Raw genomic sequence first — 13,602 nt, 5'->3', positions numbered from 1 at the left:
TTATTTTTTAAATTTTTATTGAATGATTTTTAACCAATTCACATGAATAAAGAATGTACACTTGTATTGAATCTCAGCTATTTTGGACACCATTTACAAAATCATTTTATCATAAGCTGATCAAATATCCCTTTGCATACTCACCAAGGATTTAATTCCCCATTTGTAAAAACAATTACACTAACAAAATAAATTTGAACTCCAGCCCATTCAGCAACTTGGATATGTCCTGGCAGAAGAGAATGTGTGGGCTAGAAACCACCAGGAAGAGCAAACCACGCAGTTCCTGAATGTTATGGGTTACTCAACTACAAATCACTGAAACCCTTTAAAAATACAGGCTTGAACGAATGCCCTTTTACAGCCATTCAGCTAACTAACACCTACGGGTTCATTCAGGCAACAGCATCCAGTGCCCCAAGGCAGCCACTGGACTCTCTCTGTCCACTTAGGCTCCATGACGGCCGGAGTGAGTGGGCAGCCTTGGTCCCTAATGAAAATAATCAGAATCTTCTTCTAAAAACTATCTTAAATTATATTCATTTTAAGGCATTTACTTAAAATTACTAATTAGAGAATTTGCCAAAATAATATGCCTATGACCCTATGAAGAAAGCTGGATTTTGTCAAGGGGGAATAAAGGCCCTAAAAAGACTGTAATTGCTTGTCCTAAAAATACAATACCTCATACATAGGAGACCATGTAGCATAAAATGATGAGCCTTTCAATTCATGATCATTTTTAACTGTTGAGCTGCCTTCCCTAAACATTCATGAAAAGTTCATGGTTTAAACACTAGTTAAATCAAAACTTGAGATCTTAAAAAGTCTCAGCTTCCCTACTTTTAAACTAGACTTATTTCATGGAACAAAGTATCTCTCCCATTTCAAATAGTATACAGTTCAGTTTATATTTTTCAAAGCAGGAAAATAATTGACAGCTTTGTTTGTAAAGTTATTCCTTATCATTCTTTTAAAAACAAAAAACAAAAACCTGATGTTTCACAGCCCCAAGAGGAAACAATATAAACGCTGAGGGCATGGAATGAGTGGGCCTATCTCAGGGAGGTACTAACTGTCGTAAATTTTTGTCTCTAACTTAATTCTGAGTATTACCATCTACCTCTGTATATGCAGTTTCACATTTAGTATGCAACTGGCATCCTATTAGATTCTTCTAACGGTAGGACCCTGAGAATAAGTCCATTGAGAAATCACATTATTTATAGTACCAGCTTGAAGTTTTAAAGAGTGTCTAATTTTTAAGAAAACAGAAAGAAACATTTTTTCCATGAACCAAACTTACCATTGTGTAAAGAAGAATATATATATATATATACTTGGCATTGAAATGCCCATCTAGTTTCAGTATCTTTACCTAAATTTTTTAAATGTAAGAAAATCTAATTTTGAACAAGTACATTTATAAAAATGTTGAAATGCTATTAATAAAATTCAAGTCCAGGCATAACCTGTGAATTGATTTCACTACAATAATCAGAACTGGTTTTCTCTCTGTGATTTCGCTCATCCATGACCTAGTTTCAGGTTCCTGTTATCCGTAAGTACAGTTGGCGTCATCTCCGTGAATCCAGAGGCAAATCTGGGCATACTTGAGGGGAGTGATACGCACGGCCACGTTGTAGTCCTTCTGAGCACCGTGGACATCCACCCACTGGTGGCCTGAATAGACCGCAATGATTTTGCGCTTCCAGTGCTTTTTGTCTGGCTCTTTCAGACGCAGATAGACCCCGGAGCCAGTGGAGCCTGACTCTGCATCGCAGTATTGATAGAGGAGATCATTGGATTCATCAGACACACTACAAAACCGGTACACCAACTGATCTGCTCTATCGTGATCAAATCCTGAGAAGTGGATCATTCCACCTGGCAGCTTCTTGATGGTGGGACTGATTCCTAGTTCCATGTATTTCTTTTTGTGAGCACGCTTCAGTTCCAGAAGAGCATAGTCATAATCCAAGGTGGCATCTCCACTCTCTCCTGTAGCCCAGCCTTTGGGAATGTGTGTATTCTTGACCCTGGTCCACTGGAAGGTGGGCCTGCCCTCAGCAACTCTCTGGCCCCGAGCAGATTCCTTTCTTCTTCTTCTTCTTCTTCCAGCCTTGGCTATCTCCTTCAGATTATCTTTGCTACCCTCTCTTTGGTCACCACCAGCAACTTCTCTCCTGCTCCTCTTAGAACCCCTTCGTTTCTTGCCACCTCCTTTATTTCTCATCTTCAACAGCCCTACCCTAAGCTTTTTGCTCCCTTTGATATAGTCCTTCCCATCGTGCACACAGTGGGCAGCTGTTAGAACATGACGGGGAGAAATGAGAATACCACTGCAGCCCGTGGAGAGCTTCACAGCTGTATTGAAAGGGAAATTGGTTAAGAATCTTTTGTCCAAAATGCTGAACCTGCTGTCTGTGCCATACACCTGTCTCTTTCTCCTAACAGGTGCTCCTTTGCTGGAGATATTTTGAGTTGGCTCAAGGACCAGACCTTGAACTTTCACTCTGGTCAAGGTTCGGGTGCCATTCTCAAAGACAGTCTCATAGGAAAGGGAGTCTTCCAAGTCTGAAAGGCTGGGGGCTGGAAGTTCTTTCTGACATTCGATGCCACACACTTTCCTTAACACCACCTTAGCATCTGCCTCAAATGTGGGGCTAGTAAGAGGGAAAGTTCTCTCACTGACAACCCGGGGTACTTTTCTCAAATGCCACATGAAATCCCGTTCCATCTCTGACCCATCAATGAGGGTCCACCCAAAGGTGAAAAATATCATCCAGAATAGCGTACTTTCCATTTCGTTCTTCTCCTTTATCCTTAAAAATAGAAAAAGAAAGAGAAGCTTTACAATATTTCTTTTTAAATGTTACTTATCCATGTCATTTAGGCCTTGGGTCCTGAACATACCTTGACTACAAATAGGAGTCCTTATTTTCATTGACCTTAGGTTTTACTGCAATCAAACACCCTGCTAAGTAGGCTCACAGATTTTTCCAAATTCGGTACACTGTTGTTTGCCCAGCTTTCCCTCCACGAGGCCTAACTCATCTCTCCCCACCCTGTCCCACCATCTCCACCTCCCCAGACAAACCAACACATGGAGAGTAGGACACAATAGCTCTTGTGGACTTCTGTTACTAAGCCACACTCTCTTCCTTCCTAGGTCCCCTACAACCTTACTTCCAGATGATTTAGACATAAAGATAGCAGCAGATGTTCTGTATTTTCCCTGCCCTTGGGACCATGAAACTCCTCATCTCTAGAGTGTAAATGCCTAGCACAGAACCCAAAACATAACCATCAGAATACAGGGAATTTCCCTGAACCATGGTGTGCAGACCCAGCTGACTGGTGACATAATTGAATTCACCAGATACACCTCTAAAAGCCATAGACTCAGGCAGAGGTTTTTAAAATAAATAAATGAGTTCATCTGCTATGGACCTGCCTTAATTTTTATACGCAGAACCCCTTATCATAAAAAGGAAACATGCACAGGCCATTTATGCTAAAGTAAGAAAAAATGTTCCCTGCATTTTTTTTAAGCAGAGTTATGCCTGGAACTACCATTTAAGAAAAGCAACATACAAAAATGCTTCTCAGTGATATTTAGTCAGTTAAAATTGGCTACCAGAATTTATGGAGCACAGGCTATGATTCTGACTTGGCCACTTGGGGGAACATGATCAGATTAAACACAGTCCCGTTCATCACGGGTGTTATCATCGAAGAGCAGTTCTTCCGGGTTAGACATTTTAAAGTCGTCAGCACTGATAAATCATACGTTACCTCTTCTAGTGTTTACATCTTCTTGTCACCTTTTCCTGCTTCAGTAGGCTCATGGCTATGGAAATCTATGTAGTGGGACTGATGTTTGTCAGTTGTTGCTTTGTGAGGGTGGGGGCAGTGGTAACACTTTTGGGGGCAGTCATTTTGAAATTTGTAAGCTATGCCCCAAGTCATTTTTAACTAATAGCTGAAATGTCCAGGCTTAGCAAATGATTTACACTTAATATAAAGCAGAGGCAAATTCAAGGTTGCATTATTCCTACAATACTTTGACTCACAATGCTTCCTGATAAACTTTTTTTGGGTGGTGGAGGCATGGAAAACAAAAGTAATGAAGAATGTTAGGAATGTTCATCAACCCAGGATACACCCATAGGACCCTGTGTGTGGCATGAAAACCAAAAATTGTCTCTGATACAGAACTGAATACAGGCATGGCTTGACACAATGAAATTCATTTTGTCATATATGAGCACAGAATTGTATTAACAAGCTAATAACATTCCTTTGATAAAACAAAAACATATACTACATAATCTCTTTATTGTTTAAACATGATATACTCACCAAAATATGACATAATTAATTTGAATCACCATACATTTGAACATTTAAACAAATTTATAATCAACTTTACCATGACTTGGCATCAGCAAGATTACATAGAAGTTTTGCAGTTTCCATTTTTTATCTGCTCACAATTGAAAGGTGAGTAGTATGTAACTTGTTTTATTTGGGGAAGTAATGGATATCACCCAAAAATCAACAAAGAATATACTTCAGAAGAACACCCACACTCATGTCACAATATTTTCTAATCATTACCATGGCAAAATCAACTTCACACAGAATGGTAATTATATTGATAATAATATTGTTGAGCCACTTAAGATTTTTTTTATCTTCTATGCAATTTACACAATGAATATTTCATCAGTTCTATTTAATTGGATTAGAGTGAAAAGGCCAACAACTCAGTAATTCTACAGAGATCTTGAAATCCTATGCTTAGCTGTGAGCTTCCCAAGATGAAAATTATTGATTTGCTCCCCACACCACCCCCCAAAAAAGCTAAAATTAGAGTTATTTGCAGCCTCTTAGGTTATCAACAGACCAAAAGATGATTACAAAGAGATAAATATCTTGCCCTGGCTGGTGTGGCTCGGTGGATTGAGTGCCAAACCAAAGAGTCACTGGTTCAATTCCCAGTCAGAGCGCCTACCTGGGTTGTGGGCCAGGTCCCCATTAGAGGATGTGAGAGAGGCAACCACACATGGATGTTTCTCTCCGTCTCTTTCTCCCTCCTTTCCCCTCTCTAAAAATAAATAAATAAATACAAATCTTTTATATATATATTTTAATCTACCTAATTCTCAGTAAATTTCAGTCAAAGGAGTTTTTGCTCTGGGAAACAAATTGTTTAAATTGATTTTTCATTCAGCCCTTTATGATAACAGCTGTCTATGGTATACTTAATATATGATTACATCAAAGACTGGAAGTCAGTCAAATACACTTGCTGAGAAATGTACAGAATCACTTTGTACATATTAACACTGATGCCAATGATCTGCGGAGTAATAAATGTGGGTGAGTCATTGCTGAGCAAAATAGAGGGTGTCTCACTCACAGTTCTGTGTTGTTGTTTCCCCAGTTAGGATTTTTGTGGTTGTTTCTTCAGTACAATTTAATTTAGTCTTGCAACCTTTAAGGAATAAAACATGTGCTCTGTGCCATAATTCTGTAGGCAGACTTTTTTTAAAAAGCTGTGTCATAGTTTTATGTGTCCAGTCAACTAGTCCACAGGGGGGCCTGATACTTGGCTGAACACTGCTGTGGGTGTGTCCGTGCGGGGCAGGGGTGGGGAGCGGAGTGTGTCTGAGGGAGAGGACTTTTGGACTGGCAGCCTGAGCAAAGCAGTTTCCCCTCCCTCAGGTGGGCGGGCCTCATCTTGAAGGTCTGAACAGAACAAAAAGGCTGAGGACCCTCCTGTGAGGAAGGGGAGACTCCTGCTGTTGGACTGCTTTGAGCTGAGATATTGTTTTTTTTCCTGACTTTGGACTCAAAATGAAACATGAGCCACTCAAAAGGTCATTAATTTGCGAATAGAATTCTGTACTGGCACACGGCAAACTACAAACTCTGTCATACAAAGGATACCCGGGTTGTTGTCTCCAGAGCAGCAGTGTCAGCATCACCTGGAGACTAGATAAAAGCCCTAGTTTCTAGACCCAAGAAGGTCCCAGTGATATACGTTTCGGCCAGCACTGCAGGCAATGCTGACACTCAGCACAGCTTGAGAACCTCCATGGCAGCCAAGGCCCTGGTGCAGCCATGTAAGCCACACCCCCGCGGGGAGTCCTTCCAGGAATGGTGGCTTAACCAGGTTTCAAATGGTACCTGCTTCATGTTTGTGTACAAAATAAATTTATTCTGAATTTTGCTCTTTCACTACACTAGCAACAGCTAATAGTGAATGGTCTGGTGGTTTATAAAGAAAAAGCATAACTTTTATGTAAGTGACTTAATGACATGTCTGAAAAGATTCCAATTCAGTGGGCTTGCATGGGGTGTTTCTCACGTTGGAGGCCCCAGACCCTGCAAGGCGCGAGTCCGCCAGCCGGTCGTTCCAGTGCCCACTGCGCAGAGCTGCGGGGGAGCATGATGAGCCAGGCCTGCGTCTATCTTGGGTGTGGGAAGGGCAGGGCCTTGTAATATGGCCTCGGAATCACAGTAATAAGAGGACATGGATTTAGTTACCCTGTCCAATTTGGCCTGTAATTTAAAATTGGACAAATGTTTATGGATGCTTTCTTTTGGAAAATCTAAGTTTGCCTTGTGGTGAAATGTCAATGCAATGTAAATGACAGCCCTCATGGATCCAGCAGTCCATGGTTCAGAGGACAACACATCTACATAGGCCTGTCATCCAAAAAACACCAACTCACTGACATGCAGTCTCCACTGGTGGAGCAGCTAGAATATTTTGAAATCTTTAATGTCCCTCTCTTCCCTCATTCTCCTCTTTTTTGCCAACTTTCAGTTATAACTGTGACCTTAACTGTCGCCTTCCAGATGGCTTGGGTTTGAGGCTTCAAATTCCAATTTTGGTAACGAAAGTGCGGCTGCAGCCATGACTCTCCACCACGAGTCAGTGTGCACACAGCCGATTATGGGTTGGGCTGTGGAGGTAAATGGGGTAGAAGGGAATTAGGAAGGGACCAAAGATATCAGGGCATGCAGATGAACTTGTACTGATAGTGCAAACACTATTCCACATTCGTACCTGGTCTACAATAGTAGAAATAACTGCAAGAGATGACTTACTATTGTCATTTTTTATGCTGCCTCAGAAATGTGATTTCTGATAGTACCTATAATATTTACAAATATTTGAGCATCTCTGCCAGCACGGTGCAGATGAGTGTAGACCAAGGAATGAGAAAGCATGGGCGAACTCCCATCTTTAGCATTTAAATGCGGCACATGAATTTGAACGGCTCATTACATTCAGTTCACCATCAATCCCAAAGCATAGTAGGCATCAATAACAGGCTCTTCTATCATCATTCTACCTCCATGGGTAAATTAATATCACTTTAAAACAACTTCTTACATGAGCCAAAGTCATAGCACTTTTAGTTTTCTAAATAGTCGATCTTACGGTCAAATATTTTTGTTTCAGGACAGTTTCCAACACACTCTCGAACTCCCTTTTCTCTTTGTTGTGTTGTGTTCTGTTTTGCTTTGTTCAAGGACAGCTTCACTTTAGAGACTTCCCAGATGAATGTTTTCCTAATTCCTCCTTCCTACAAATATCTGTGGCTCTGTAATACATTTTTCTCATTACTATTAAACTCAAATGTGATTGAATATTACCCAACCACAGAATTCTCAAATTGCATTTCTTGTGACTTATCTATAGCCTGGATCTATATTAGGAATTCTGGAACTGAATCAGGTCCTCAGCCTAAAGAGAAACAGAGTTCATGTCAAAATAATTATTCTAAGAGAGTGACTTATAATGAGAGAAAAAAATAACTTTTTGAGGGAGTCTGTCTGGAGTGTGTAGAATATTACTGGCCTGATAAATATATATAGTATATGAATATATATACACACACATAGCTTAGGTAGGGCAGATGGATTATTGAAAGATTAGGTGATTGCTCACTATATTAAACATTTCAAATGAACTATTTTTCTTGTATATGAAAAAGGAGGCTGCTGGCTTAACATTAAGCATTGGCACTGAATTGCTTTCCCTCACTAGCTGACAGATTCACACATACTCAGACCTTTCTTTTCACCTGTCTTTGTAGTGTGTAGTGAGGTAGGTGTCCAAATTCATGTGTATAGCATGCTGCCAGGGAGCAGAATTTTGCATTAATCCATTAAACATTTGGTGCTGGAGTGAGTCAGGGACTGCTCAGTCAGACCGATGACCTTATAGGGCCAACACCAACTTCTACCTTAATGTATATGTTAGGACACACCTGTCCTTTTGTAACCACCCAAGATCTCAACCACCTGCACCCCCAACATTACTGCCTACATTTACACACATACAAAAACACAAAAACATGTACAAGCCACCTCCATCCTCTACTTGCACCCTCTACCTGCTCTGTAAAGATTGGCATGCAACAGGTAGACCTTGTAGCCTGACCCAGATATATCAAATACTTGCAGAGGGAAGGGCTGGCTTAGGCAAAGGCTGCAGCAGGAGTGGGGAAGTCATTACCAGGAAGACTAAACAAGGGTAAAGCAAGCCTTAAATGGGTCAGGTTTTGCAGAACACCTGTAACAACTTCTAAAGTCATTTCACAAATTGGGGGCAGCTGTGGAGAAAAACAGGTATTTTATAAAGTTCAATTCCTGACCCACTTCAGGCCCTCACTAATGTTCTTTACTGACTAGAACAGCAGGTAAAAAGTGTATGAAATTACAGCCATGAGAAAATAACAGTTCTGGTGACATTATGAATATGAAGAGTAAGAACCGGTGTGTTTCAACCATTTATGATTTATGGAGGCCGTGGGCACTGAAGTCAAGTCAATGCCCATGCTACTTTTTTGCTACACGACTTTATGAAGTTTACTTAATCTTTGCAAACATTATTTTCAGAGGGTAAGGGTAAAACTTTACAGTGAGTTTTTGTGAGGAACTAATATGATGTATATAAGCACAATACCCCAAGCACAATAAACATTCAACAAATGGCAGCAATTATTATTATTGATAGCAAACAATGGGAGTCCAAACATAGGTAGATATATTTATAAGGGATTTCATGCCTCTCTGACTGTTGTGTCCCTCATTGTTTAAGCCAAACAAAAGCTGCTAAAGAAAGCCACATTCTAATTCCCAGAACCTGGGAATAAATTCCTCACCTGGTAAAAGAGATTTGCAAATGTGATTAAGGATTCTGAGATGAGATTAGCTTGGATTACCCAGGGGAGCCCAATGTGATCACAGAAGGTGGAAGGGTCTAGAGTGAGAAGGGGCTGTGAAGATGGAGGCAGAGGTCCCAAGGATGCAGGGTGGAAAGCCAAGGAATGCAGAGCAGCCTCTAGAACCCGAAAAGGGCAAGGAAACAGATTCTCACATTCAACTTCCAGAAGGAATGCCACCCTGCCCACCCACTTTAGACTTCTGGCCTTCAGAACTGTAAGATAACGTGTTGTTTCAGTCACTAAGTTTTCAGTAATTATTAACAGCAATAGGAAATCAATACACTTATCAGGTTAGAATCTTTTTTGTTTGTTGTTGTTGTTGTTGTTGTTCTTTTGTCAGCCCTTGATGTTTAGAAATAAAGAAGTAGTAGGGAGTGAGTGGGAAAGAATGTTTGGTTCAGAGTCTTAAGCATAAATGAAAATTTTCATTTTAAGGAAAAATGTCCAGACATGCAATTTTAAAACAAAAATAGAAGATTGTAATAAAACTTTATGGCGGCATGGAGCAGTACTTCGAGAGAGATGAGAATTGAAAAGGGAAGATAAATTTGTTTTTCAACAAATAGATACTGAAGACTATGCATCAATTTGAAATCTCTTTCCTTATTTAAGAATCTCTCTAATAGTTCTTAGGTATTGAATTAGGCTAGAAAATTTCTAAGATCTTTTTCAGCTCCAAAGACCTAGATTAAACCACAAATGAGAAAACACAAGTAATTTATGACTCATCAGTGATCCTCAAGAAGCGTCAATTCCCAGTCATCCCGGGTAGGAACTTGCCTGTTATCCACATTGCTACCACTAGATGGCAAAGTTGGCCCGGTGATAGCAAATCTCAGATCCTGCATTTAAATTGTTTACATTCTTTGAGCTATGATAAAGAATTTATTTTAAAAGCATGTGGGATTCAGCAGGGGGAGAAGTCTAACTGGCTAATATACAAAATGGTTGTCACATGTGGAATTTATCACGTTTAGAAAGCCCATCTACACGCCACAGAGCCCATCCTGATGAACTGAGAGCTGATAATGTTGTCTACAGCCAGACAATTTTCTGGCAGGTGGTTTTCCAAAAACCATTGTAGTGCCAGCACACTTCCACTCTGACCTACAGCACGGCTAAAGAGTCCCCCAAATGTGCTCTGATTCATTTCAACACGTAGGAAAGTCTTCAACCTGCCAAATATTTCACATATGTTTATCAAATCCTTTATTATAACCCATTCCTAAAGGATATACTTTCTGCTGATCCTATGCTGCAAGTAAATGGCAAGAATGTTCATTGACATTGTGCCAATTTCTCTTCAAAATATCATACCATAGCACTATTTTCAACTTTAATTTCAGGAATCGAGACAAAGTAATGTCTGCTTTAAGAGTTTGGCAGTACTTGAGGGAAAGAAAGATGGTAAAGTAACACAGTTGATTATTTTACAGTAACCCACATCTTCTGTTTCTCATCACAATAAAAAAATACCTTCTTTTCTTTTGTAGTTATTTTTCAGGACATGTACATTTCAATTTATGCAATGGATATGTTGTGTGTAAATCAAATTTGGGGTGAATGGTGGTAAGGAAGCCCCAAGGGAATTCTCTGCTGGCTCTCTCATGCACGGGCATAGGAAGCACACAGCTTACGGTTCCTGACTTATTTTTATAGCTTGCAAGTTGGCCTTCAAAAGTGAAGAATGTCTCTAAAAGCATTAATTTTGCTGTTTTTCAGGCTTTAAAGCAGCTTATGATCACAATATTTTTTGCTAATCATATATCAGTTTAATACATTTGAAACTTCTGAAAAAAATTTAGTTAAGCAAAGTTATAAATAACTTTGGTACCACTAATTTCTCTTTGCTGTTTCCTCAGCTCTCATCTCAGATTTCTCATCTGCAAAGTTAATCCCGTGCGAGGTGAGGTAGCTTCAGCCTCCAAATTCTGGGTCTGATCCTGCTGTTAAAATGTAATATACTTGCCTTGAGTGTCGGGCAGAGAAAGATAAATTATTTACTCAACAGGGAAAATTAACTCACATTAGCAATTGTTTATTTTAACATAATGAGCACATACTATGTGCCAAGCACATAGGCTAAACAGTTTCACATTTAAAAACATGGAAAAGATTCTTAAAAGCCTACAGGTTTCTGAGCTGGGGTGTGTACATACACACACACTTTTCTGGAAGAAAAGTTTGGAGTGTATAATCTCTTCTCATACTAAAGGAGCTCCTCTAATATTTCCTTAAAAAATAAAATTCCAAACGATGCTTGGCTACTACTTTCAAGCCTAGATGTCTTACTTGGCTGGGATTTTAACATTCTTTCTACAAATTATAAACCAGATTCTAAGCATAATTCTTCAAGCAGCAAAAATGACTTTTATAATCCTCCCTAGAGACAAATGTACTTGGGATAAAATGAGAATTTCAGAAGTGAGCAGAATTAATAAGGGAGGGGGTTACAGATAGGATACACAGCTTTATTTCACAGCAATGACAGTGTAAAATGGTCAAAGGAATCAAGCAAGAAGGTTTCTACAACCTTCAAAAATGTTTTATTATAGAACATGTTCAAACTACACACGAGTAAAGAGCATTTTAAAGACAGCAAATAAAGTATATCCCCATGTGCCCATCAGCCAGCTTCAAAAATTATCTGTCGCCAATCTTGTTTCATCTCCCTTCCTTTTTTAGTGTTTTAGAGCAAGTCCAAGACTTTTTAATTTCTTTACACCTCATTTTAAAACAAATAGTTTTCCACCACTCCTTTTGCTGACCTGTGCGGCTAAATTGATGAGAGAGAAATAGAGAAAAGAAAGAGGGGAGAGAGGAGAGGCTACTGATTCTAGCTTTCACAGTAACCCTGCCAAAGGTTTTCAACAAGAGTAGATTTTCTGAGAAAGCGTTTTACACCTCCTTCAATGGCATCTGCTAATAATCATAAAAATAAAGAGAGTTCCCTCTGGTACTGCTTAAGTAGAAAGAATTCCACTTATATTCCAGTGCAAACATCGTTACTGTTAATATTAAACTGCAGAGACCAGCACACAGAACTGCACATTGAAAGAAAAGCTCATTTCTTTGAGGACTTAAAGTGCTAAGTTTCATCCCATCGTTAGAGCATTTCAAAGAAGCTCTCCTTGGACAGGTTCTGCACTTCTCAGAGAAATATCCAAGTTCTAGGGTCTCACTGCGGGGGGTGGGGAAGCAGGGACTGGTGGGAAGGGGGTGCACCATCCTTACCTGTGAAGCTTATTCAGTCCCTAGGGCGCTGTCCAGTTCAAATCAAAGAACCACCGAGGCTGTCACTAACACTGGCCTGGGAGGGACAGAGGGCGGGGACGCTGCTGCCAGGAGCCCAGCAGAGGCCAGAGCCCAGGCTGTCCCGCCACCGCTGGCCAGCACCACCGGGAGCTAGCAGTGAAGACTGCAGAGGAGGCTAGAGCCCAGCTGCTCCAGGAGGGGAGATGGGAGGGGAAAGGGGGCGATGACGCTAGGCAGACGCAGGGGTGGGGAGAGGCAAAGGAGGAAGGAGGTGGGCCAGAGAAGAGCAGGGAGGGCGGGAGGGACGGAGCCGGGACACAAGCCGAATGGGGGGCTTTAGCAGTAACTGCCTGGCAGACAAGGCAACCTGCCACCTTGTCTTTGTCTGCAGAGTGAATAAATTAAGCATTAGGAAAAATTGGAGTGAGTGCATAGGAGACATCTGACCCTATAACAGTATGCATCCCTTGAATATTTTGGAGGGGTCTGGGGAGGTGCCAGAGAGTTGTTCACTTTGAGTCTCCTTCCCCTGGCTTGGTTGGATGTTTAGACTTAGCCATCAGAACCAGGACATGTCGCCAGCCTCTACCTCAAACCTCGCTTGCCAGGACGTACACCCCATAGGGTGAGTTTGACTGATGCCCTCACCAAGTGCGACGTCACCTGTGGCCCAAGGTTGTCTCAGGCACCCACACCTGAACAGAGGATGGTGGACAGCCCGGCTGAGCTACTGGGCCACCCTGTGAGCATCCTGTATGCCGCCTCCAGGGGGAGCCTCGGTTTCCATCGGTCAGTAGGGTAGTAGGCATGCATTTACTTACTTACTTACTTACTTTTATTTATTTACTTACTTACTTTTACTTACTTTTGGCAAATATCCTTTAAGATCCTTTACCTGTCCAGTCTACCTGAATTCTAACCTCTTACATTCTCACTCTCTTTTATTCTTCTCTTCAGGAAAGGTGCTCCTCTGGGGTGGGAACCTCCTAGAAGGGAACTTCATTGTTTCAGAATCTACTGAGCTTCGACTGCTGGGCAGGTCTGGGGCAAGATGCAGGGATACAACCATGAATACAAAAACTCGGTCTTGACC

At 40.8% G+C, this 13,602-nt stretch overlaps 1 protein-coding gene across 2 annotated transcripts; it reads right to left on the bottom strand.

Moving 5' to 3' along the window:
* On the bottom strand, positions 1–12,705 carry PRSS35 (serine protease 35). 2 transcript variants are annotated; one of them, XM_036024406.1, is made up of 3 exons: positions 12,489–12,705; positions 9,407–9,466; positions 1–2,825 (listed from the first exon to the last, which is right to left on the bottom strand). In XM_036024406.1, coding segments are annotated over exons 2-3 (1,272 nt in total). In that variant the 5' UTR covers positions 9,409–9,466; positions 12,489–12,705; the 3' UTR covers positions 1–1,555. The 2 variants fall into 2 exon arrangements, with proteins under 2 accessions (XP_035880299.1, XP_028365757.1); XM_028509956.2 differs by lacking the exon at positions 9,407–9,466.
* Positions 12,706–13,602: the final 897 nt, after the last annotated feature.

Source organism: Phyllostomus discolor, chromosome 4, assembly GCF_004126475.2.
Source record: "Phyllostomus discolor isolate MPI-MPIP mPhyDis1 chromosome 4, mPhyDis1.pri.v3, whole genome shotgun sequence".
NCBI classification, from domain to species: domain Eukaryota; kingdom Metazoa; phylum Chordata; class Mammalia; order Chiroptera; family Phyllostomidae; genus Phyllostomus; species Phyllostomus discolor.
This window is presented reverse-complemented; position numbering and strand designations above follow the sequence as displayed.